The sequence below is a fragment of the Gadus chalcogrammus genome, chromosome 17 (genome assembly GCF_026213295.1).
Source record: "Gadus chalcogrammus isolate NIFS_2021 chromosome 17, NIFS_Gcha_1.0, whole genome shotgun sequence".
Taxonomy (NCBI): Eukaryota; Metazoa; Chordata; class Actinopteri; order Gadiformes; family Gadidae; genus Gadus; species Gadus chalcogrammus.
Genome location: NC_079428.1, coordinates 10356181 through 10380597, shown reverse-complemented (window position 1 = coordinate 10380597; position 24417 = coordinate 10356181). Strand labels below are relative to the sequence as shown.

At 48.8% G+C, this 24417-nt stretch overlaps 2 protein-coding genes across 2 annotated transcripts in view; one reads left to right on the top strand and one right to left on the bottom strand.

Annotated features, from left to right (window-relative positions):
- The first annotated feature begins 643 nt into the window (after positions 1-643).
- On the top strand, positions 644-24247 carry LOC130370005 (insulin receptor substrate 2-B). Its single transcript, XM_056575630.1, is given in 6 exon segments — positions 644-3943; positions 3946-4552; positions 4555-5151; positions 12486-17498; positions 21746-21940; positions 23799-24247. Coding segments are annotated over 4 exon segments (4161 nt in total). The 5' UTR covers positions 644-991; the 3' UTR covers positions 12491-17498; positions 21746-21940; positions 23799-24247.
- col4a5 (collagen, type IV, alpha 5 (Alport syndrome)) overlaps positions 19378-24417 on the bottom strand; it is a 54571-nt gene continuing 49531 nt past the window's right edge. Inside the window, exons 44-50 of the mRNA XM_056575629.1 lie at positions 24160-24285; positions 23501-23599; positions 22863-23075; positions 22305-22482; positions 21764-21878; positions 21346-21518; positions 19378-20911 (exon numbers count right to left, since the gene is read on the bottom strand). Coding sequence (XP_056431604.1) covers positions 20830-20911; positions 21346-21518; positions 21764-21878; positions 22305-22482; positions 22863-23075; positions 23501-23599; positions 24160-24285 — 986 coding nt within the window. The 3' untranslated portion in view covers positions 19378-20829. The remainder of the gene's footprint in view (positions 20912-21345; positions 21519-21763; positions 21879-22304; positions 22483-22862; positions 23076-23500; positions 23600-24159; positions 24286-24417) is intronic.

Sequence of the window (24417 nt, the reverse complement as noted above, 5' to 3'; positions counted from 1 at the left end):
GGGTTCCATGCAGCAACCTGTGTAGTAAGAACAAATAGACGTAAAGGACCAACACGTAAGAGGACACACAGTACACAGTTTCTGCATCTAAATGCATTGTGTCGCTATGGAAACAATTGTCTGAAAAGTACAGAGATAACAATAATAGTATGTTTAATTGATATGGAAGAAATAAAAAAAATACAAAAATACAAGGGTAACCAACGAATAACAATGGTTAAAAAAGTACATCTAACGTTTTTTTTCTGAGTATATTGTGTAAACAAGTGTCAAAGTGTCAAAATACAGTTGAAAACATTTTCATATTGCCAAAGTAATACATCTGGTCAAAGCATTACAGTTAGCAAATTAACACCAATCACTACACTGAATAATTTACAATTAATATATGCATATATATAGACAATTATCTATTGATTTTCAAATCCATTTGATTCCAGATAAATTGCCTGCCTTTTTCCCCAGAAAACGTTGCCTCCCTTTTCACTCGGGACGACGCCAATGGCCACCACGATTGACGTCAATCACACATGCCCCACTGCTATTGGCTTCAGCTTCCCGTCATTCATGTCGTTGTTGACCAATCGATGTTTGCCCGTTTGTCGTCTGGTCCCGCCCTGTATTTTTGTGCTGGTGACGCGCAAGGTCACGTGTTGTTTGTGCTCCGGCCCGTAGAGATGTGCACAAGAGACGCGGACAGAGTGCTTACTAACGGAGCTAACTAACGGAGCTAACTACCGATACAGAGTCGTGGCCATGTCGCGCTGGGCTAGACTTCACGTCGCAGTCGCCTGGTAGTGAAAAAGGTGGATAAACGGGATTTTATTTATCGTAATAATATTATTATTAGATTAGCACATCGCTAGCTGTTGTGGGCTAGCATGCTAGCGGGTCGGACTCGGACTCGCGTCTCCCAGAAGAACCGGAATGGGGTCTGCGTCCACTCCGATTAGCCCGCTAGTGAAGTGACCTTTGTTTGGATTCTCCGCCGATGGCCAATTTCACGAATTACCAGGAGGGTAACACCGCAATGTTGATGATGGAGAAGGGACAGCAGCCGAGAGACGCGGGGGTGAAACCCGCGACGGCTAACGGAGACGTCTCGGTCGGGGAACCCCCTTCCCCGGTCATTAATATCGGTGGAGGCGGCGGTGGCGGAGCATCGAGGTTTCATCAACAACACCTGCCGCCCTCTAGCAACCACCACTCTTCTCCTGGTCAGCCCAAGGATCAACCACCGCACCCACTGTCCAACCTCCATCACTACCAGCCGGGCCAGCAGCAGCATCTCTCCGGGGAAAACACCTCGGATTCCCCCGGTAGAAAAGCCAACTCGTCGGTCTCTGCAGCCGAGGACGCTGCCGCTAGCGGCAGCGGCCATGTATACGCGGCTGTGAACGTCGTCGCATCCAATACATCTGAAGCTGTGGACGATATTCGCAAATGTGGCTACCTGAGGAAACAGAAACACGGACACAAGAGGTTCTTCGTGCTGCGGGCGGCCAGCCACATAGGCCCCAGTCGCCTGGAGTACTTTGACAGCGAGAAGAAATTCCGGAATAGCCTGCGGTCTGCCGCCGCTGCCGCGGCCGCCGCTAGCGGGGGAGCTGTCGCCCCTTCTCCGCCGAAGCGGGTTATTTACCTCTACCAGTGCTTCACTGTAAACAAAAGGGCGGATTCTAAAAACAAGCATCTCATCGCTCTCTACACTAAAGACGAGTACTTCGCCATCGTGGCGGAGAGCGAGCAAGAGCAAGAAGACTGGTACGTGGCCGTGAGCGAGCTGATGAACGAGGGGAAAAAAGGGCACGTTGACTCTGACGATCTAGACGACGGGTACGGTACCGTGACCCCCGGTACGGTGTTCAAGGAGGTGTGGCAGGTAAATGTGAAGCCCAAGGGCCTGGGTCAGACCAAGAACCTGACGGGAGTGTACCGGCTGTGCCTCTCGACCAAGACCCTTCACCTGGTGAAGCTGAATTCGGAGACGCCGTGCGTCAACCTCCAGCTTATGAACATCCGGCGCTGCGGCCACTCGGAGAGCTTCTTCTTCATCGAGGTGGGCCGGTCGTCGTCCATCGGGCCCGGCGAGATCTGGATGCAGGTGGACGACTCGGTGGTTGCCCAGAATATGCATGAGACCATCCTGGAGACTATGAAGGCCCTAAAGGCTTTCACAGAGTTCCGCCCCCGCAGTAAGAGCCAGTCGTCAGGCTCCAACCCCATGCCCTTCATCACCACGCGCCGTCACCTCGGCAACCTGCCGCCCAGCCAGACGGGGCTCCAGCGGCGCTCCAGGACGGAGTCCGTCGTGGGTACGCCGCCGTCCAGCAAGAGCTCAGGCGCCAGTGGCTACCGCTTCCGCACGTCCAGCGAAGGGGAGGGGACGATGAACCGGCCGTTCCGCTCGGCGACGGGGAGCCTGGTGCACCTCAACAGCACGCGCGCCCACCTGGGGCGCCACGACGCGGCCGGGGCCTGCGGCATGGGCGTGGCCACAGGCAACGCCGGCACCAGCACGGGGTCGGGCGGCGGGGGCGGGGGGAGCCGCTGCCACGTGCGCACCATCCCGGGGCTCCAGCAGGCGTCGGGCTGCTGCCACGCGCGCTCGGCGTCGCTCCCGGTCTCCCACTACCCGTCGGCGACCAGCCCCGTCAGCGTGTCGTCGAGCAGCGGCCACGGCTCGGTGTCGGACACGCTCACCCGGCCCTCCAGCGCCTCCATCTGCGGCTCGCCGTCGGACGGCGGCTTCAACTCGTCGGACGAGTACGGCTCGAGCCCCGGCGACTTCCGGTACCTGCGCGTGCGCAGCAACACGCCCGACTCCCTGGGCAACACGCCGCCCATCCGCGAGGAGCACCTCCTCAACGACTACATGACAATGGGCTGGCACCGGGACGTCTTCGGCGCCGGGCCGCCGGAGGCGCCGCGCGACGAGGGCCCGTCGGCCGGGGCCGACGACGAGCGGACCTGCCCCTCGTCGTCCTCGCTGCGGCGGCGCGCCCACTCCTTCACCCGGGCGGGGGGGGCAGCCGGCGGCGGGGCCACGGGCGGCTCGGGCGTCGCCGTCTACCAGAAGATGACCCAGACGACGTTCTCGTTGGACGAGAGGGACCTGGGGGGGCTGGCCTTCGGGGGCGGGGGTCTGCTCCGCGGGGGGCCTCCCTCCTCGTCGTCGTCCTCCCTGCGGTCGGACTACAGCTCCTGCTCGGAGCACAGCCAGCAGAGCCGGCCGTCCGCCGGGGACCACCACCACCTCCCGCCCCCCTCCTCCTCCTCCTCCCCTTCGTCGTCGTCCACCGCCAAGGGGGACGGCGGCTACATGCCCATGATGTGCGGTGTGGCGGCCGCCTCGCCCCGGGACACGCCCCCCGACTACATGCCCATGCAGCCCGGCTCCTCCCCGTCGCCCCAGTTCCACAGCCCGGCTCTAGCCCCCCGCTCGGCCCACCTCCACCAGCACCACCTGCTCCACCACCACCCCCACCTGCACCACCCCACCCCCTCCTCGTCCTCCTCCTCCTCCTCCCCCTCCGAGTCCCACGGCTACATGATGATGCTCCCGGGCGGCAGCGGGGGCTCGTCGTCCCCCTCGCAGACCTCCCCCAGCCCGCACGGGGGAGCCGGCGGCAGCGCGCGGCGCGGCGACGGTGTCGCCGAGCGGCCGGAGAACGCCGAGTACATGGACATGTCCCACAGCGGCGGCACGGGCTCCGGGGGCCACAAGCAGCCCGGCGGCGACGCGGCGGCCGGCGGCTACTACGCCCTGGGCGCCCCCGAGCCGCCGCCCAGCTCCTACAGCCCCTACTTCTCCCTCCCCCGCTCCTACAAGGCGCCCACGCCGCGGCAGGCGGAGGCGGGGGAGTACGGCGAGTACGTCCCCATGAGCTCCCCGGCCAAGCCCGGCTTCTCCCCCACCCTCCCCGCCAGCAGCTCCGGCGCCTCCACCCCGAGAGGCGCGGGGGCTCGGCCCCCACGCCCTCCCACCCCCCGCCCCCGTACAGCGCTGCGCACGCCAACCGGCCCAACCGCCTGCCCCTGGGCCGCCGCAGCTTCCACTGGCCGGCCCGGGCCGGCGAGGCCTCGGCCCCGACGGCCAGCGCGGGGACCTCCACCTCGGCCTCGGACCGGCCCCCCAGCCCCGGGGAGTACATCAACATCGAGTTCAGCGAGAGCTGCCCGCCCCCCCTCACCCCCGGCTCCTCCTTCCCGCTCTCTGCCCAGGAGGAGGTGCTCTCCCCCGGGTCGGGGGTCCACTGCTGCTCCCCCCACCAGGACTACATGAGCGTGGAGGTGGGCGGCAAGAGCCAGTCCCCCAGACCCAGCCTGGTGGCTCCCTGGAACCCCCCCAGCTACATCCGGCCGCTGGCCGCCCACACTGGGGGGCCGGCCTCCCCCGGCGGGCCCCCGCGGGCCGGAGGGCACTGGAAAGCGCTGGGGGACGACTACACGGACATGACCTTTAACCTCGGCAGGGGGGGGGAGGGTCCGCGGGCCAGCCCTACCGCCGTCCTGCAGCACCTCTGCGTGATGGAGGGCCACTACGGGCACCCCACCCCGCCTCCTCCTCCTCCTCCTCCTCCCCCAACCCCCCCGGCAGCCCGGGCCGGACGGGGACGGAGCCCAAGGTGGTGCGCGCCGACCCCCAGGGGCGGCGGCGCCACAGCTCCGAGACCTTCACCTCGCCGTCCTCCTCCGGCGCCACGCCCACCGGGCCGCCCGCCGCCAGCCCCCTCCCCGACGCGTCCAACGGGGCGCACCAGGCCGACGGCCTCCCTCCCAGGTGGTCCGGCTCCGGGTCCTTCGACAGCGTGTGGATGTCCGTGGAGGGGCTCGGGGAGTCTGTGGCGAGCCGTGCCCACGCCAGAGCCCCCGACCCGGGCGCCCCCTCGTCGTCGTCCTCCTCCTCGGGCCGGATGTGTCGGAACATGTCGTCAGGCTACCAGAACGGCCTCAACTACATCGCCCTGGAGCTGAGGGAAGAGGCGGGCGCCGCGGCGACGACGGCCGGCGCCGCGGTGGACGCTTCCGTTGCCGGGAGCAACGGGAGCCTGTCGCCGACGGAAACGACGCCCCCGCCGTCGGAGAATGGAGGCTACGCCAGTATAGATTTCACCAAATCCACCGAGGCCGTTGCGTCGGCAAATAAGGGTGAGTAGACTGAGTTGTTGTTGTTGTTGAAGAGAAGCAGTCATCGGCCCTGCAGTCAAACTAGGGTTGGTCTCTGGACTTTATTACCTGAAACAGCTGACATGAGTTAATGTGGACCTTCATCCACGCAGATTCATACAGCAGACAATGGTGTGTGTGTGTGTGTGTGTGTGTGTGTGTGTGTGTGTGTGTGTGTGTGTGTGTGTGTGTGTGTGTGTGTGTGTGTGTGTGTGTGTGTGTGTGTGTGTGTGTGTGTGTGTGTGTGTGTGTGTGGTCACAGCAGGGTTGCTCTGTAGTGCTGTCTGTTAATGGTCTGGTCCCAATAGGTATGTACGTAGGGACAGGGTATGGAGTTGGCCCGGGGGTTCGACTCCAAGCCAAGTTGAGCCCTAATATCCACAGTCCCTCTGACTAGGTATCCTTGAGCAAGATGCCCTCGTACACCAACCTCATTCTCTATTTATGTTCTGAATTCACCGGAATTCTCCGTCAATTTGGGTTAAAGCGTAAGCTAAACCACTAAATACTAGTCAATAGTATATATATCCTGTCTATTAATAGTCCGGTATGAAATGTGAATAGGTTTCCCTTGCTGCCGGTCTATTAATACTTTGACTAGCTTTGGTTGGTCTAACCTCCTGTCAGTCCAGTTAAAGTCTTGTTTGATAGGTTGTTCCGGCTGTCACTTTATAAGGGGGTTAGGCTCATCCGAGATTCAGGCTGCGAGTGCTTAAGCAGTTGAACGTTGTCTTTTGAACCGATCCGTCATGGGAGTGCATGTTCAGCCCGTTTACACACACGCAGTGGAAAACTGCACACTCATGTGTCGTGTACTTTTCAGAGTGCACGTATGCATGTCCCTTATTGACTGACTGAAGTTCATTTCAGTTCAACGGCACAACCGGATATACCCAGACCTTTTCCGACTGTGCGCACATACATCTGTCTTGTTTATGTGCATGTGAGCCTGTAATAGGGCTGTGCAATTAATCGAATTTTGATCACGATTTAGATTCTTGGGTCAAACGATCTCCAAATTAATAAAATCGAGTTGGAACGATTCTTTTGGAATTTTCTGTTGTCTATGAGGTTTTGTGTAAGAGACACGCATGCGTAATTCAGTCCCTCCTCCAGAGCATTCAATGCGGCCCTGCGAGCTGTGTGTGTGTGGTGACCTTATTCAGAAAACAGCGCGAGCGAGATGGCAGAGGGAGGACAGCCGCGTTTACTCAATAAAAAGGGTAAAATTAGTTCTCTAATATGTAGACGGAGGCTTTCAGAAACGATGACGTTCGGCTGCCACGACACTGTGCCATGACACTGCCACAAGCTTGCGCTCGAGACCGAGAAGCTCAGCAAAAAAATGGCAGGTGAAATGCAAATGATGATCTCTCTGTACAATGTACTAATTTATCTCCAGATACAACTCGACATATTGGCTCAAACATATTCGTTGCTCCAACGCCGGAGGCGAGCGCTGTACTTGATGTTCTTAAGTGATGGTAAAAAACCCAAAAGACGGCAGTTCAAACCATATTTGGAGCGGCGTTTCTGGACGAAAATGATTAACCAGCTGATCAACTGTAGATATCAGCTGATCGTGTGGCTGTAATTCAAACAGAGAGGCGTGGCGAAGTTGCGTAACCATGACAACAACTGATTATCAAAATAATTTCAGTGTGGAACGTGGATGCAAAACATTCCAAAAACGATAGTGTGGACGGAGATCGTTTTCATTGCGGATGTGCGTTTTTATATATACCCGGGTTAAGGCCGATTTATGCTCAGTTACGTAAGCGCAAGCGCAAGAGGCCCTTGCGCGCCCTTGCGCACCCCTTGCGCGACTTCTCACGTCTTGCGTGCGTCGGGCGATTTTTCTAGACTTGCGTCATTTTTTACGTAAGCTTTTACGCGAGCCGCGCAGCCTGCAAGGCTGTGATTGGTCTGCTGGTCTGGTTACTACTTCCTGTCTGGAGTATCACCCGGCAGGCTCATATACAAAAGCATTAACGTGAAGTGAAGTTAACTTTGCTGCCAACACATTATGTCGTTTTAAAATGTAGAGAGATATGCACATTTATACAACCCCAATGATCAACAACTTCATCACCCCTGTTCCTCTGTCTGTTGCCATCATTCACTGTGTATGGGGAGAACACGATCTGGCACATAAACACACCAACGACTCCCACAGACAAAGACGTCATTCTCGTCTTCAACGAAAAACTTTACTCCACATATTACTCCACCTACTGTTCTGGTGGTGAATTGCTTGGCAACACGCGCAACCTAAAAGGGAGCATGAATTGCTTTGAGTAAATTTTGCGCAACAACGTAACACCAATGCTGAAGCATGCAGCCGCCTTTAGTGTGGACGGGGCCTGAGACGCAATCATAAAGTCGCTTACAACGAATTGGCAAAAAAACCAAAAACACAAGACCACAGCCCCGATGACAGCAGGACAGACGTCGACTACAACCGATTGTTTTGTCTTATTTAATTTTCTAGTATATTTTATTTTATTCATTCAAAGTTTTATAGAAATTACAGAACAGCTGGATACATATTTATTTGTACATTATTTTCAATTTGAATATTTTCTATTTTTTTATTTGAACAGTTTGTGTACTGTGTAGTTTAAGAATTTTGAAAACTCAGTTACCGTGTTGTTGTTTTTTTTGAAATGCTGAATGAATGCATTTTATTTTCAAACTCAAAAAGACCAAAAAAACCTTGATTCTCATTTTTTCCAAACTCGAGCAGCCCTCGCCTGTATCTAATGTACGCTTGTGTAAATCCTTGTTTTTCAGACATATTTTTAGTCAACGACAGTGTGGTTTATGTACGTAACCTTATTGGATGAAAAAAAAACTAGATTAAGTGTAGATTACATTTAGATTAGATTAGGGTTTCAAGACTCCCAAGAGACCACAGGATTATGGACCAATCAGATGTCCTTCTAAAATGGTTAATCCATGTGTTGTTTTTTGTATTCATGCAGGTGTGTGTGTGTGGGTGTGTGTGTTGTTCCTAACTTGGCAACATTGGGTCATTGCAATGCAAAACCGTCCATTTTCCAATCAGTTTTATGCAGTATATTGGATCCCGAATGACTGTACAGAGGGCTGTCCCTCTATGGGAGCGCCATAGTGGCATTTTCATAACCAAATGGCTTCTACTGATGTGTCAGGCGTGTTTTAATGGCTGTAAGTCTGTCTAATTGCGTCCAGAGGCATTTTGGTTTGTGCCCGTTCAAAACGCCTCTAGTAAATCCAAGTGTGAGTGGGGTTCCAGACCAATACTTTTTGGCGAATTGGTCTGGCGATGTCAGGCTTGTAGGATATAAATAATTATAATGGAAAACATTGATCTTAACCCTCAACGTATTCGGCAGTTCTGCCTAGACCTCGGGTAAATTCTCACCGTTGTCCGTGTCGTGATTTAACTCGGCCGTGTTTTTTGTTCTACCCACCCCCTCTTGCGATGTACATGCATTAAATGATTGGATTAAAGTAGAACTGGATTGACGTAAGATATGGGTGTTAACCAAGCAATATTATAATGTCTATTTTTATGATCCGTATTTGTTGTGCGACTAGTGTTGGAACAAGGGGAAAGAAAAACTTAAAATAACAGGTGGACATTTGATATTGACCAGATATTGAGTGGCAGTGTGTTCCGTTGTGTAAACTTCCACCGGAACACATGGGCCAACAGAGTTGTTTGTTAACCCGTCCTTTACTCTGGGTTTGTGGTTTGACCTCAGAGATCGTTTACCGGTTATCAGTTTGTTTCCTTCCAGCGAGCTGCGTGATAAGTAATCAATACATCTGATAACCGCAACTGTCTGTTTGTCTGTCTAGCGGCTGTGTGTGTGTCTGGGTCTGTCTCTCTGTGGGTCGCTGTGTCTGGGTCCGTGGCTCTGTGACTCGCCGTGTGTCTGGGTCTAGCTTGTTTTCTCCTATTGTGTTCGCTGTCTTACCAAAAGATCCAGAAATGTTGACCAAAAACGATGGGCAAATAGTATTGGGTTGAGCTGGGTCTTTCCTCTCTCGCAGAGACAGGAGGAAATGATAAAGTGTGGTTATACTAGAAGCCTCCGTTTTCTACTGGAATGTGGGGTTGGATAAGTGTGTTTGTGTATGCGTGCGTGTGCACATTCTTAACCTTTTTAATGTTTAACGGTTTTGAATGCATCGCTGAACTTTGCTCTCTCTCTCCTCTCTCTCTCTCTCTCTCTCTCTCCTCTCTCTCTCTCTCTCTTCTCCTCTTCTCTCTCTCCTCTCTCTCTCTCCTCTCTCTCTCTCTCTCTCTCTCTTCTTCTCTCTCTCTCTCCTCTCTTCTATTCCCCACTCCTCTCCTCTCCCCCCCCCCCCCCCCCCCCCCCCCCCCCCCCCCCCCCCCCCCCCATCCCCCCCCCCCCCCCCCCCCCCCCCCCCCCCCCCCCCCCCCCCCCCCCCCCCCCCCCCCCCCCATAATACCTCACACCCCAACTATGTTGTTTTGACTGTAACTATGACAATGTGGGAGACTGTAGCAATACAATCGTAACGAATGATGCATCGATTGACCGGCCGCCGTTCGTTATTGGCCGATATACGCCCTTTGGAGGTATATATAACCTGGGCGATTCTGATCCCCAGTTCCTTCATGGGCCACTAACTCGATGCTTTAAGGGAGGATGAGCGAGGGAAAATGTCCTAAATATTCATGTCTCTAAACTGCATAACACAAGGGTTAGGTAGCCAAACGAATGCAGCCAGATCACTAGCATACATAGTTCTTACCATGGTAAGCAAAGGGTTTCTTGAAAACAATAATTTACAACTGCGCTTGTTTCGGCTTTAGCTCGACAGGTCTGAGCTCGAGGGCGAGGATGCTGACGCCACTCCTTTCATGGGCACCGATTTCACAAAGAGTCGGTGTGTTGCGTCGGCTGGACAGCCGATACTACTCAATATTAAACTATTTGCATAATGGTTATTGAGGTTGTTTAATAGTAATTCCTTTTGCTTTCGCTCAATTTATTCGTCTTGTGAATCGCCTCCTAAATGTATCCCAATCAATAATAACGGAAACTTTATATATACCTTTTGATTAACTGTTGCATAGGCTGGAGTGGTCAAACTCAAACCTATAAAAAATGTCACCATAAACTATTGACTAGTGACTCCTTAAAATCCTAACACGCGATTTAAAGTGCTAGCTTATGCGCAACGCTCATGTTATAAAACGTATCAATTGTTATTTTAACAATGTTTATTTACATATTTGACCAAAGGGCAGCCTTCCCCCCTTGCAATAGGAGCCGGTGGAGGCCACTTCTGTAGAATCGCGATCTGATGAACAGCTTGTTTTACTTTTAAATTTCTAACATTATTTGAATAAGGCAAAAAGTAAAAGTATCCCTACAGTCTATGTTATGTTCCGCGTCTACTTGCGTATCTTTACTGCGTGAGTGATTGGGTTGAACCGACTTGTTCCAATAAATAGTAGGCCTAATCCCAGATATTCCTTTGTAAACTGATGTTTAATTTAAGTCTAAACTGATTGACACCGTCAGAAAACCATGTGGTTAGTATTTCTGTCGTCTCAACAAAAAAAAACAACCTCTTCTGTAAACCAGCACCTAGATGGCACAAACCGATGACTCTTATACAACTGGCCCACAAGAATCATAAAAATCGTCAAATGAATGTGTATTTTATTTAATATAAAAAACGTTAAAAGGCTCAGTGATCAGTATTGTACCATAAATACCTGATTGGTGCATCAACTGGTGATTAGCAACCCTCATCATGACCCCTCTGACTTTGCCGAGAGTTACGTAACAGCCAGTTGCCGTGGGTTACGCAACTGGTCCGTCTGTTGGCTTAGAGCACTTTTTCTCTCTCACACGCTCTCCCAAGCTAGCAGCTATTGTTGTTGTGTACAGCTAAGCATTACTACTAGTACAACAATACTACATAACCTAACAAACTAAAGAACCATTAACCACATCTTTAATCCCCCCTCCCCCATGTGATTCACCATTTAAATGCACACCGACTACATGTGCAATACAGGCATGGAATACTACACTGTTCTGGAGAGCTGTTCTGTGATTGACATCTCGTATAACCCAATCAGTCACTGCAGTGGTGTAGACCCCGCCCCCATGGCGCGCGCGCGCGCGCGCACACACACACACACACACACACACACACACACACACACACACACACACACACTGCTGAATGGAATTGTCAGTTTTATTTCCTGGATTTACACCCGAGTGTCGCTGGGCCCCCTAATACCCATGATGCATTGCACCTCCCTACTGGGGTAAAATGAGGTGATGTTGAGAGGTGAGGGAGTGGTGGTGGTGGTTGTTAAAGGCAAAAGAATGCAAGGGAAAGATGGGGTAGCTGTGTTAATGAATGAAGAGCATTGAAGTGAATGAGTGGAGGAGAGAGTTGGAGAGGCAGATTAGAAGGAGTAAAGAATGGATTAAGAACTCAGTTAGGAGGGGAGGGTGAGGGACTGTTCTCTTGTAAAGGGAAAAACAGTCAATGGCACAGGTGTGTTAAGTGTGACTGCAGTGTGTGTGTGTGTGTGGGTCCTAAGAAGGTTGATTTGATCAGTCAGGGATGCTCTCTCTCACTCTATTTCGTCTAAGTTTAGAAATATAAGGTATCTTAATTAATAAGAATAGAAAATACATTGTGTTTGGGTCTCATGGGAAGACTGCATCTGCATTTTGCGCGACTTTTATACACATTTATTATACGCTCTCCCCATTTTACTGTTCTGTACAAGACAGGTCCTGCTCTCTTCTCTCCTCCCGTCTTCCCTCTACCCATCCTCTAACTCCTCAGCCTTGTTCTTTCACTCGGATATTCTCTCTACATCTCTACCTCTTAGCTAGCATACACAGGCTAGCTACTGTTATAGTAGTCCATTGGTGCTCTGCGGACACGGGCACACAGATATGGATAAACGTATACATGCACGACCACACACGCATGCACATGCCTGGCCATGTGCCCACTGTACAGTGGCTAAGCTTCCATAAACTCCAAGGAAACGTCTAATTGAACAGCTGAGCTAAAAGGCTAAGATACCGGCTCAGCACACTGCTAGGTCCATACTAGGCCGGCGATTCACATCATACGATGGACCATTGGAAATATCCATGGTTATTAAAAGCCATTTATTGCTCTTTCACTGTTGATCTGAATGTACGATTGTACACCAAACCGATCACATCGTGAGAATGAATACTACTCGTGCTACACGGCCCGTCCACTGATGTGTGGCCTACTTAAGATGTCTCTCTCTTTCTCTCCCACAGACTGAGGGGTCGAGAGCCCACCCTGGTCTCCCATCTCTGTGTTCGTGGTGGAGATGCGAGGGACGGGGGTATCAGAGACACTTGACCTTTTGACCTCCAACCTTGCAGCGCCCCCCCCCCCTGCAGCCCTGAACTCAACAAGGTCGACAGCAACAGCTTGCGGTTTAACATTTTTTTTTTTATATATATATATTTGGATATATATATACCCTCATCTGTATTATTCATTTTATTTTGTCTTTTTATATGCATATCGTTTTTGTTTTGTTTTTAAATCCCACTTCCCACAGTGCTGCTACCCCCTCCCCCCCACTCCCCTTTCATCTAAAGGCCTGGTTTGCAATTGACATGGGCCAGGATGCTCGTAGAATAGGTACAGGTAGGTAGTTGTCAAAACCAACCGACCCTCTTCTCAATACGGTACCACGTAGAAGGGCTTGTCATGGTTACAGCCCCGCGTCACTCTGAATTGTTGTTATTATTGACTAATTTTTGTGGTTTTTAAATGGTACAGCTCCCCTCCCAAAGCTCCAATAAAATGGTCCAACTAGTTGCTGGAACTCTCCCGTTTCAAAGATAGGGTACAGGGAAAGTCTTTCGGGTGTGGGATCTACTCATAATTACGACTACTCTCGCTGTCGTACCTTGTCCACCGAATAACCTCTTCAGAGCTTAGATTTAACCAGGCCAGTAAGGACCTCCATCAGGTCCCCGGGAAAAACACGAGTAGGTTTCGGTAACGCAGAAAAACAACAATCGCACTTTCACTCCACAATGTAAAACTATCGATGGCGGACGTCTGGAATTTTCTGTCATAGTATTTTGTTGCTTTGTCGGCATAGCCATGTTATTATTTTTTTGAACCTGGTACATTTCTGGTTTTGGTACATGTGTGGGAACTGGTAGTTTCAGTTGACCTCTGCCTGGTTCTGTTGCGTAGGAGAGGAGGCTGGGCTTTCTCCAGGGAGGAGAACGGTCCTGTTGTTTGCGATCGGTGTTTCAGATCGTTCAGCTTATCGGAGACTATTGGCTGAAAAAGGTCTGATTAATCAATTGTATAATAATAATAATTGAATCATCCGTTATACCTCATAGTCCGTGACATACTTCAGGTTTACCATGGAGAGAGAGTACGCACACTTTTCAAACACTACTTTGTTCATTTCAACAGCATGTACTAAAGCGTGAGCCTATATGCATTTCAGATGCTCTTTCCACACACTAGACACACAGGGAAAAGTCGCCCCGAACACGTAGGGCTTACAAACGCGCAAAGGCATGCACTTTTCAAACATCCTGGTGTGTGCGTTTGTGTGCATGCAAACTCTGAAAGACACTGTCACATATGAGACATTAAGCGGTCCACGCGTCTGACGCACGCACACACGGGTAACCCCTCAGTGCGTCAGTTATAGCCGTCATTGTCAGCAGTTCTGGATGATGGCCGAAATACTTGAGACGCATGCACACTAACACGCGTGTGCACACTCACAGTGACGTTACTGAAATATGAGTCGCAACTCCAGGTGCAGTGTACGGAACACACACACACACACACACACACACACACACACACACACACACACACACACACACACACACACACACACACACACACACACACACACACACACACACACACACACACACACACACACACACAGAGAGAGAGAGAAAAGACCCACAATAATCCTGGCCTTCTCAGGCATATGTCGAAACCCCTACATTTAGCGATGGGCCTCGTGCCACTCTCCCATGACGTGATATCACTTGGACAAACTGCTGCGATTGGCTGAAATATTTATTCTCAATGTCAGTGTACGGAACCTATTAATTTCACCTCAGCTCATGCTCTTGTGCGATCCAGTATTGGCTTATTCATAGCCCCCACTTTAAGTTGAACCGAACTATGGCCAGTCAGGCACCTTAATTAAACGTAACCTTTAAATCTAGGGCGGAGGGACCTTGGATTCAATACCAATAAGTGCAAATTCTGATGTGGGTGGAGTTTATATAAGGTTAAAAAGTCCACTTACTGGAGTGACTTGGACATGAGTCTCGCGGTAGATCTAATAATATAAACAGACCTGCGAGTTCTCAAAGTTGCAGAAACAGTTACAATGGTCGTCACGGTTTATGGTACATATTGTTTAACTAGCGCTGTGTTTAATTGTCATTCTCGGGGTGCAGCGCGTCAACGGTAGTCGCGGGGATCGTGATATCTCGGTGGTCCGACTTAAATGGTTGACATTTGATGAAATTGTTTAAAGAAAAAAGATAGGAACTCTGTGACGTGTCTTGCATGTACAATTTGCATATTTTCCTTTTATTTTTTGATTTGTCCCCTTTTGATGAACAAATTACTGAATATATGAATCACCAAGGCTGTTGCCTGTGTAAAAAACAACAACTTTCTTTTGGTTATGTGTTCCTGGGTTTTCTATGCTACAGATGCGCAATTATTTTGTTTTAATTCTCTGTATTTACAAACAAACCCCCTTTTGTAATCATATAATTATCATTTTGCCAATTTGCCAGATCTGCCATAGAGTTCTAGAATCTAGAATGTTCTATGTCTTTGTGTTCTAGAACTTTGTGAATTCAGACGACGCCATACTGTCAAACTTGACACGCTTTGATTTTGGCGAGGTCGCAAAGATTAATGAAAAGCGAAAAAAACTTGGTCGTCGTAGTTTTTCCCCCGGGCTGAAGAACTGCGGCTACATTATCACCACAGAGAACATTAAAGGTACTGCGTCAATATGCAAACGATTTAAGTTTTCCTTTTTTGGTGTTTTGTACTTGGTTTACAGAGAAATGAATCATCTTACTATACTTTGGTTGTTGTGCTACATTGTGTACATACCTCGTTGCAACGGGGGTCAAGTGTGTAGTAGATGACACCGGGAAAAGGAGAGAGGAACTCTTCCTCCGACTTACGTAGGCATTTTGCAGTCATTTGTATAGAGAAATGGTTTGACCGCTAATATTTTTTGTAACTATATCAGTTTTAGTTTTTTTGCTGCTGCATAGATCAGTCAACAAATGGGATGCGTATGATTGGAAGCATATCGACGAGGATGGTTATGTTGATTATTTATGCCGATATTGATCGAAGGGAGATCGGCCCTGGTGTCAGTTCAAGGATGGTCCTTGATTCCAGAACCCCGAGAGAATTTTCGGAATGAAAAATTCTGGAATTCAGAATTTCGCTCACCCAGCTGCGTTCTATTTGCCGGAGTAGAAGGCTGTTGATAATTAGCTTAATTATTAATTAGCTTTTACTTTTTTTTTCTTTTTTTAAAGTTGAGGTGTGTACCCAGTGTGCGAAATATCCAGTTTGAATCAACGGTTGTGCTCGGCTCGTGCATGCACCCCCAGATCTCCTAAACTCCTCAAAAAATGGACAAGATCCAGACAGCGTGATCTCATTGCTGTCTACGGGCATGCCCCTAGTTAGTATTATTTTGCTTTTTACAATCCAATACAATCCTTTTTCTTTTTTACATGTCTGCAACAAACGACTGAATCTTTAGGTAATTATCTCGAAAATGAAGAAGCTCAACAGCGACGCTCCGCAGCGCTGGTTATACCGACTTTGTGTTCTGTGATGGTGGCTTAATTTATAATGCCACTAGGAGGCACCGCAGACAGTAATGAAAACTGATCTTTGTTAAGACGCGCTGAAGAAGACTGAGAAGACGGTGTTTGCTGATGCTTATTATTCGCGGTCAACATCGTGTTCTTAACTCTTTCAAGCGATGTTTATTTGAACACCACAAATTTTGTCACCAATTGATCTTCTTCTGCCCGTCTGACGTTATTCTCCAGAGGCCCCCCCAAAATGTTGCAGTTGAGGCTTTCAGGGGGTCACAAGTGTCAATCAGTGAGTCCCTTGTATTTCGCACACTGTGTATCCCTTTGTGCATTTGAACACATTTCCCAGGTGCGATACACGACACAGAATTAAAGGAGTTAAAAATACGATAAGAACGTGCGTTGAGATTAAATCCTCTTTTCTGTAAATAAAGAAGTGCAACCTGTCGCATATTTTATTTTGTGTTGGGGCCCCCCCTCCCTCCCGCCTCCCCCCTGGCCCTGTAGGGGCCCCGCCCACACCTCTACGTTTTTTTCTTTCTACTCTTTCACCTGTTTGTTATTTTTTTCTTTCTCTCTTGCGGAGGGAAAACTGAGATTGTTTGAGCATAGTGTTTATATTTATCAAAACTTTTTTGCTTTCGATAGAGCTATTGCAATAAAAATGTGTTCATGTACTTGTGTGTGTATGCTGCCAAACCTCTTTTCTGCAAATCCCCCCACATTTCCTCACAAATCTCCAAATTGGATTATACCGTTTTGAATAGTTTTATTCTGTTCACCTCATTTTCAATAATTTAACCAACTCATGGCTTCAGTCAACGCATGTTTTTAAACCTAAAGTAGCTGCAGTATAAACACTAAACTAAATGTCAGAGGTACACCCTTATCCTTGCAGAAGCATTATTTGCTCAGTCAGTAGAAAGTGCTGTCAGATGACTGCAAGGACGATGTACTTTGACACACTTAAAAAGACTGGGGCAAAAGTATTTTTTTCAGAAGCGCAATAACAAGCCAACGGTCTTCATCGTCATACAACAGATTAGAATAAAAAAAATAAAAAAAGGCTGGGCTTTTCTTGAATGCAAGACAAGAACCAACCCCCACACACAAACACACTTTTTACTCAACTATTCTCCTAGTCTAATTTGTCCAAACAATCTCAGGTCTGCTGAACTACAAACAGCTAACACAGGTCTACAAACACTCACATGCACAGACCCAATAATATCGTATGCATCCTGGGATTTTGAGTGTTTATTATAAAACTCTAGATATTGATCTCATTAGGCTAATTGGATACACGTGTAACACCGTGGTATTATGGTTTGTTCCAAGCGATTTATCACTATTCCATCTCAAAGTACTGACTAGTCCTATTTATCCTAAGAAAAGGCAACAACGACAGGTGAACAGGTAAATGTTAACTTTCAAACGGCGGAAGACAGCCGACTTATTTATTTGGATAACGTGTATTTATGTTTGACTTAAGCGGGACGTAAGGTTCAGTTTTGAGTTAAGTATTAGCTCTCTAATATCACGCATTCCTCCGCCAGTTTTTATCGACCATCTTTAGGTAGCGTCGTTGTTAACTATACGACGATGATGAGAGGACTCCACCCAGATAGAATTGAGACTGCATTTCCAGAAGGTTTCCCAAAGGTAGCAATGAGACTGTATTTTCAAGCTACATAACATAAATTACTCCAATAGCGCTTCCCTTAACGGTACATCTCCACTCTGCGTCTCTGTTGGCTTGTGATACTGTGATTTATAATGATTATTTTGGGTGAGTGTGTCAGTGTGCGTGTAGGGTGTCCGGAGATGTAGAGCCAGAGGAGGCATGTCAACACGGACCATGAGACCCCACTCGAGTATCATTACTAATCGACTATCCACCGCGACACATTAGCAGTAGCTGCCGGTCGTTGCTACTGTTTCTTACAATACTAAGTGTGTGTGTTTGTGTGTGCATGTCTGGTGCGTGTGTGTATGTGATGCCACACCAATCCATATCCTAGTCAGCAGCATCTAACTTACACCAACACTCACACACAGCGCTCGAAAGGTCCTGCTAATTACAACTTCCTGCGTCACTGTTTGCCATGCCTGACCCCGAATCTCCAGGGGGTCTCCTCGAAGGAGGGAGCTTGTATATCAGATCCAAGTCAAAATGAGATTCATCATCCCAGAGAATGTAACAAACACCCAGTCCCCCGGCCTCGGCTGCAAGGGCCCTTATTTTACCACCAGATTTGTTTTTTTCAGTATCCATTTTAAGCCATTTAAAATACACATTTGTGACATCTCAACTGAGAGTGGGAGTACCGCAGGTACAATACTTACGCTTCCCTGTCGATGGTGGAGGTCAGGAGAGGAGATGGGCAAGTCATCAGGAGTGCAGGAGGAGATAGGAGAGGTGAGGAGCAGATCAGTAGGGGGAGAAGCCGTGATCATTATTGTGTATTCGTCAAAAATCGGAACTAAAACTGCAATCGGATGTTTGAAGGGAACAATTAAAGCTCTTGGTAAAGGGTTCCCTCTGCTGGTAGGTAACTAGAATAACAACTAGGTCAATAACCCGGTAGCTTTGTTAATAAAACTATAAATCTGTCTAATGAATTGTAAATATTTTTGTATTTATCAAAGTATAAATGTTTATTTTTGAGGCAAAAAATAATGTATTGGCCAAACAATTATTATGGATGGATGTGAAAACGCAAATTACTATTTATAGTAGTAAGCAAATAATGAAAAATAGCCGCATCTATATTGAAAGAAATTCTATATTTTTCTGATGGCTGTCGGAAGAGAGTATTCTTCTTTTTAATGCTTTCGTTCTGGTCTATGAATCGGAGTCATATCGTTGAGTCAGACAGCACAAGTCGTCAGACAGCACAAGTCGTCAGACATAGTGTTTATTTCAGTCTTTAAAGTTTATAACAACTTCTGGATAACATGAAACATGAAAAAAATTAACGAAAAGAAAACGAGACCAAAATAAAAATAAAAACAGAAAATGTAGTACACTTTTTTTTATCACACCCAAGGGTGACAAAATTAGAAATTTCATAAAGTGGTTTTGAAAAGAAAAAAAATCACAGGTTAATATCACCCCCTCCCAGACCCTTCACCCCCCTCCCCCGCCTACAGTACAACTGGTGTCCTACCCATTGTATCAGGGAGGAGCCAATCACCTAGGGAACATTTACATACGGAATACAGTTTCAAACCAGATTCAACTGGATCACACAGTAGGTTTTGAGGGTGTGTGTGTGTGTTTGTGTGTGTGGAGGGGGGGGGGGGGGGGGGGGCATATATATATGATTTATTTTCCATTAGAGTGGTTTGGAAAGCAAGACCTGGGTTTGAAGAAACTGCTACACGTTAGTGGGGACGACCACCAAAACCGTTTGGAAGAACTGGTAGATTACCAATACGTTTTGGAGTCTCCCTCGATCGGTCCTCACAATCAGAGTAAGCCTACATTTTTAGAAAGAAAAAGCTCCCATAGTGATTCTGAAGACTCTGACAACTATATGCCTCAAGTCTAGCTTTTTGTGGTTTCGTAAGTGATCGGCCGTGTCATAACTGCCAAATAAAGTCAATATACCTTTCAAATATATATTTAGTTCATTTCTATATAAAATACCGTTTCATTTGTAAGCGCCTCACTTTGTACAACTTTTGAGTCACTGTTCATGAGCAGATGCCAATGAATGGGTTCTGCATGTGTGTGTGTTTGCATGCGAGTGTGTTTGTGTGTTATGAAAGTGAGCGAGAGAGCGAATGAGCGAGCAAGCTAAAAAATAAGAATACCCAGAATCTATTTTTTTTTATCACAAATACCTAGTACCGATTCCGACCTAAAATACTACAGTAAAAAGGTGTTGTACACAATATACACATTATATTACTTACAAAAAATAAGAGGAAGTAAATCATAGGGCGTTATTAGTAAAGTGATCCACGTATTTCGTTAGTACCATCAAATGAAATGTAAAAATCTGCGCGAAGCGAACAGAGGGGGAGAGGGAGAGCGTTAGAGAAAGTGGTGAGGAGAAAGAGAGAAAATAAGACGCTGTAAAAGATACAACGAAAGAGCTAAGCGTCAGTGCATCTCTTATTCTTGGATGTTCCGAAGTTTAAAGTGTGCGGATGTGAGACCGTGAAAAGCATCCACTCCTTAGTCAAATAATGAAAAGAAAGAAGAATAGCAAATGAATGAACGAGAGAAAGGGGAACATTTTGTGAAATATTTGAACAAGGTGATTTTCGTGAAAAGAGGAAGAGAAGGATTTGGTTCTCTCCATTTAATGAAGAAGAGAGGAGTGTGAAAGCACTTAAGTTTCTCAGAAAGGTTCCAGACACCTTGTTCTGTGGGTTTTTGTACTGCGTTATTTGAGGTACCGGTACTTTTATTTCAGAAATAAAAAAATATCCACTAAATATAGATTGATTTGTGGCCGTCATTTGCATTTTTTTTTTGTTTATGCTGTGTCTCACAGTAGCACCAAAGTTTAAGATTTAGTTAAGTTTTCGTTTTTTTCCTCAGAAAAAAATAATAACCACACTGCACCATTGGAATCCAACATCGTCACTAGGGTGACACACAATGGGTCACCACCCACCCAGCCTTGCCCCCCCCTCCCCATTACTCCTCGTTAACCAATCAGCTTATTTTTGTAGTCGTCAGAGGGGCTGTGGCCAGGGAAAGGGGGCGTGTCCAGTGTGACGCCGTGTTCCGTTACGTCCTCTTCATGCAGACCACACAACGACTGACGCGCGTCCGCAGATTTCCGGCCTTCAAAGTCTCAGACTGGGGCTTCCTGTGTGGGTCAAAGTTCAGGGGTCAAAGATGGAGAGAGCATGTGTATATGTCTAAACCAATATTTCAGAAGCGATGATGGCATGTGTAAAGGGGGCAGGATAGTCTACGAGCTAGGGTGCTTGATTCGCTGACGAAAGATACTGGGTTCGAACCCCCAAATATCCACAGCCCTAGCTGTAGGCACCTAATCCTTAATGAAATGTTTCTGAATCCAGTGCAAGTCGCTTTGGGTAAAAGCCCAAACTAGCTTTAAGTTAAACTAACTCAACGGTAAAGTACCTGATAATTCAAAAGGTTCAGAGGGGAAACATCAGCCATATATAATCATTGGTGAATATAATCTTTCCTCTTCCGATACGAACGCTGTCCCTCCATTGACCCGCTCGACCCTTTGGGGGACATCACAGTGCCACGGGAGCCCCCGTCTCTCACCTGAACATCTCGTTGGTGTCTACGGTGGCCAGCCAGAAGCTGTAGGAGTTGCCAAAGTAGTTGCAGGTTCCCCGGCCGTGGCACTCGATGAACGGAGCGCTGCGGAACTCCTCCAGGCAGGAGCCGGGGGAGGCCAGAGCCTGGCCGGAGCCCTCTGCTCCTGCACTGGTGTGCTGGGGGGGGGGGGGGGGGGAGGAGAGGAGAGGGGGAGGTGGGGAGAGGGGGAAGAGGAGGAGGCGGGAGGAAGAGGCGGGGGAGAGGGGAAAGGGAGGATTTAAAAAAAATATGTAGCTTCTGGATAAAGACATCTGCTGAATGACTGTAGTCACTTTAGTTGGGTTGTGAGTGTGTGGTACTGGTGCTTTGTACTGGTGCTTCTGATGGGTATAATGTGTACTAGTGCAGGGGTTGGCGGTACCATCATGAAGGAGTAGCCGATCCACAGGGCCTCCCAGTTGGCGGGGCAGCTGGGGATCTGGATCGTCTGGGAGTGAACTGCAATCGTCATGGCCGGAGCCTCGCACACCGAACACCTGGACGACACGCACACGATTCAATGAGGAGTCGAAACGCACACGCATTCAGACTTTATCAGGTGTGGGGCTAGGTGTTACTTCTGCTACTACTACTACTTTGCTGATAACGTTGCTGGCGTAGAGCTTGGTGCTACTACCCTACTACCACTACCTGCTGGTTTAGGCTTTGACGTTAGTCCTCATATATTCCTACTAGTATTACTAGTACTACCTGCTGATGGCTGGTTTAACTTAAATAGTAGAATTATTCTACTACTTGTACTACCTGCTGTTGACCTTTAGTATTTCTACCAAACTACAATAGTTTGTGTATAGGGCTTGAGGCCTTCTCCAGTGATGGGGCTCATGGACAAGGGCTCAGTGACTAAGACCAACACTATATACGACTACTAGTTCCACGGGTACTGCTCCTACTAGTTATACCTGCTGATGTAGGGTTTGATGCCCTCTCCAGTGATGGGGTCCATGGACATGGGCATGGGTTCAGGCGTGGACAGCCAATAGGAGTAGTCGTTGCGGGAGGCAAAGTTACAGACGTTGTTGATGTTGCAGAACATGAAGGGCATGGTGCTGAACCTCCTCAGACAACTGCCAGCCGTACCTGGAGAGAGGAGGGAGGGAGGGGGAGGGAGAGGGAGAGGGGAGAGTGAGACGGGTGGAGGAGGGAGAGAGGAGAGGAGGAGGAGGTGGTGGAGGGGAAGAAGAGGGGGAGAGAGGAGCAGGGGGATGAGTGGAGATAGAGACGGGTGGAGGAGGGAGAGAAGAGAGCAGGTGGCGGAAGGAGGAGAGGAGCAGGGGGGAGGGGAGAGAGAGAGAGAGAGATGGAGAGAGGAGGTGGTGGAAGAAGGAGGGGTAGTAGAAGTGGAGGAGTTGGAGCAGTGGGTGGAGTGAGAGGAGGAAGAGATGATCAGGAAAGAAGGAGCGCTCTGTCCCACGTGTACATCGAGTCCCAGTCCCTGGCCGCCCCTCTGGGTGACTCACCGAGGTCCTGGCCGTGAGCGCGCTCGTTGCCCTGCACGTACAGCAGGGAGTAGCCGTCGTAGATGAGGCTGGTTCCGTCGGGGCAGAACGGGACGTCCTGGCCCTGGCTGTGGCGGGTGATGAGGAAGCCGTGGGCGGTGGAAGCCGTTCCGGGGGTCCCGGGCTGACCCTGGGGGCCGTCGGAACCGGGGGGGCCGGGGTACCCACGCTGACCTGGGGGACATTAGATTGGCTCAGATTAGGTTGTTATTTTTTACATTACATTTACTTGATTACATTATGTACATCACGTCCGATTAGATTGCGATATTGTATAGAATCTAACGTGGCAGAAGGCCACGTTAGATTACAGCTTAACTACATTATATTGGTGGCTACTTTATTCATCGCCAAGGGGGGGTTAAGTCGGATCGGTGGCGCACAAAAAAACAAAATGGCAGGTAATGATAAAAAAAAAGATTAAATAGAAAAAACTCAGTACGATAAATTAAAATAGACTTAAAAACGAACCACCACGAGGGGGGGATTGCGAAGTGACAGACGGAGAAACGTCCTGAGTGTTGTGATGGTCATCTGGTGTGTTGTGATAGTATCAGTGGGGGTTCGGGTCCCGGGGGGGGGGGGGGGGGGTCACTCACCTGGTTGTCCCGCTGGTCCAGAGTCTCCCTTCCTGCCGGGAACGCCGCTGAAGCCTGGCGGTCCCTCTGGTCCGGGGTCCCCTGGGTTACCTGGCGGGCCTGAGGAGGGGGGGGGGGGAAGGGGTTTAGATCTTCACGTCGTTTCATTGTTTTCTAAAAAACGTTATTCGTCCTGGTAGAGATGACGGAGTAGGTCTCATCCTCTCCACTATAAGTCAGTTGATAGAAGCTATTTAGTCACTTAAAATCTTTATCCAAAGCTTATATCCAGTAAGAGTGACATATTTATCATTACCAGCAGGTGACCGTACAGGGCAGTGTTGTGCAGGTTGTGGATACTGGGATTCGAACCCAGTACCTTTCAGCTTGGAGTCAAACACCACTAGGCTATCCTGCCCCACATGATGTCAGCGTCAACATAAATGCTATTTCATCTATATCCAAAGAGGCTACATGTATGTTTATATATCGATCAATGTGTACAGAGAGTTACATCGAATTGGTTTATAATAATTGTAAATAAATGATGTCAAATTAAAAGATGATTATAATGTCATGTCAATTTGAGCCCTTTCTTTCATGAACTGCTGCCCCGTTGAACCTGGTCGCTGGGCGCTATCCAGCGCTAGCTAGCCTCATGAGCTAACATCCATGCTAACCTGAGAGTCCTTCAAGGCCAGGGGAGCCGGGGGCTCCCCGTCCTCCATTGAGCCCTGGAGGGCCGGGGTCTCCCGGCGCTCCCTTCACCGGGATGGTGGGCGCATGACCGGGGTCTCCTTGGGGTCCTGGGGGTCAAAGGTTACACAAAGGTTACAAGGAAGGTACAATAAACATAAGGTTACCCTTTTAGCTTTTATTCAAATGCATTTTTTATACGAATGAAGGTCTAGAACAGGGTTAACGTTTCATTTTATTCA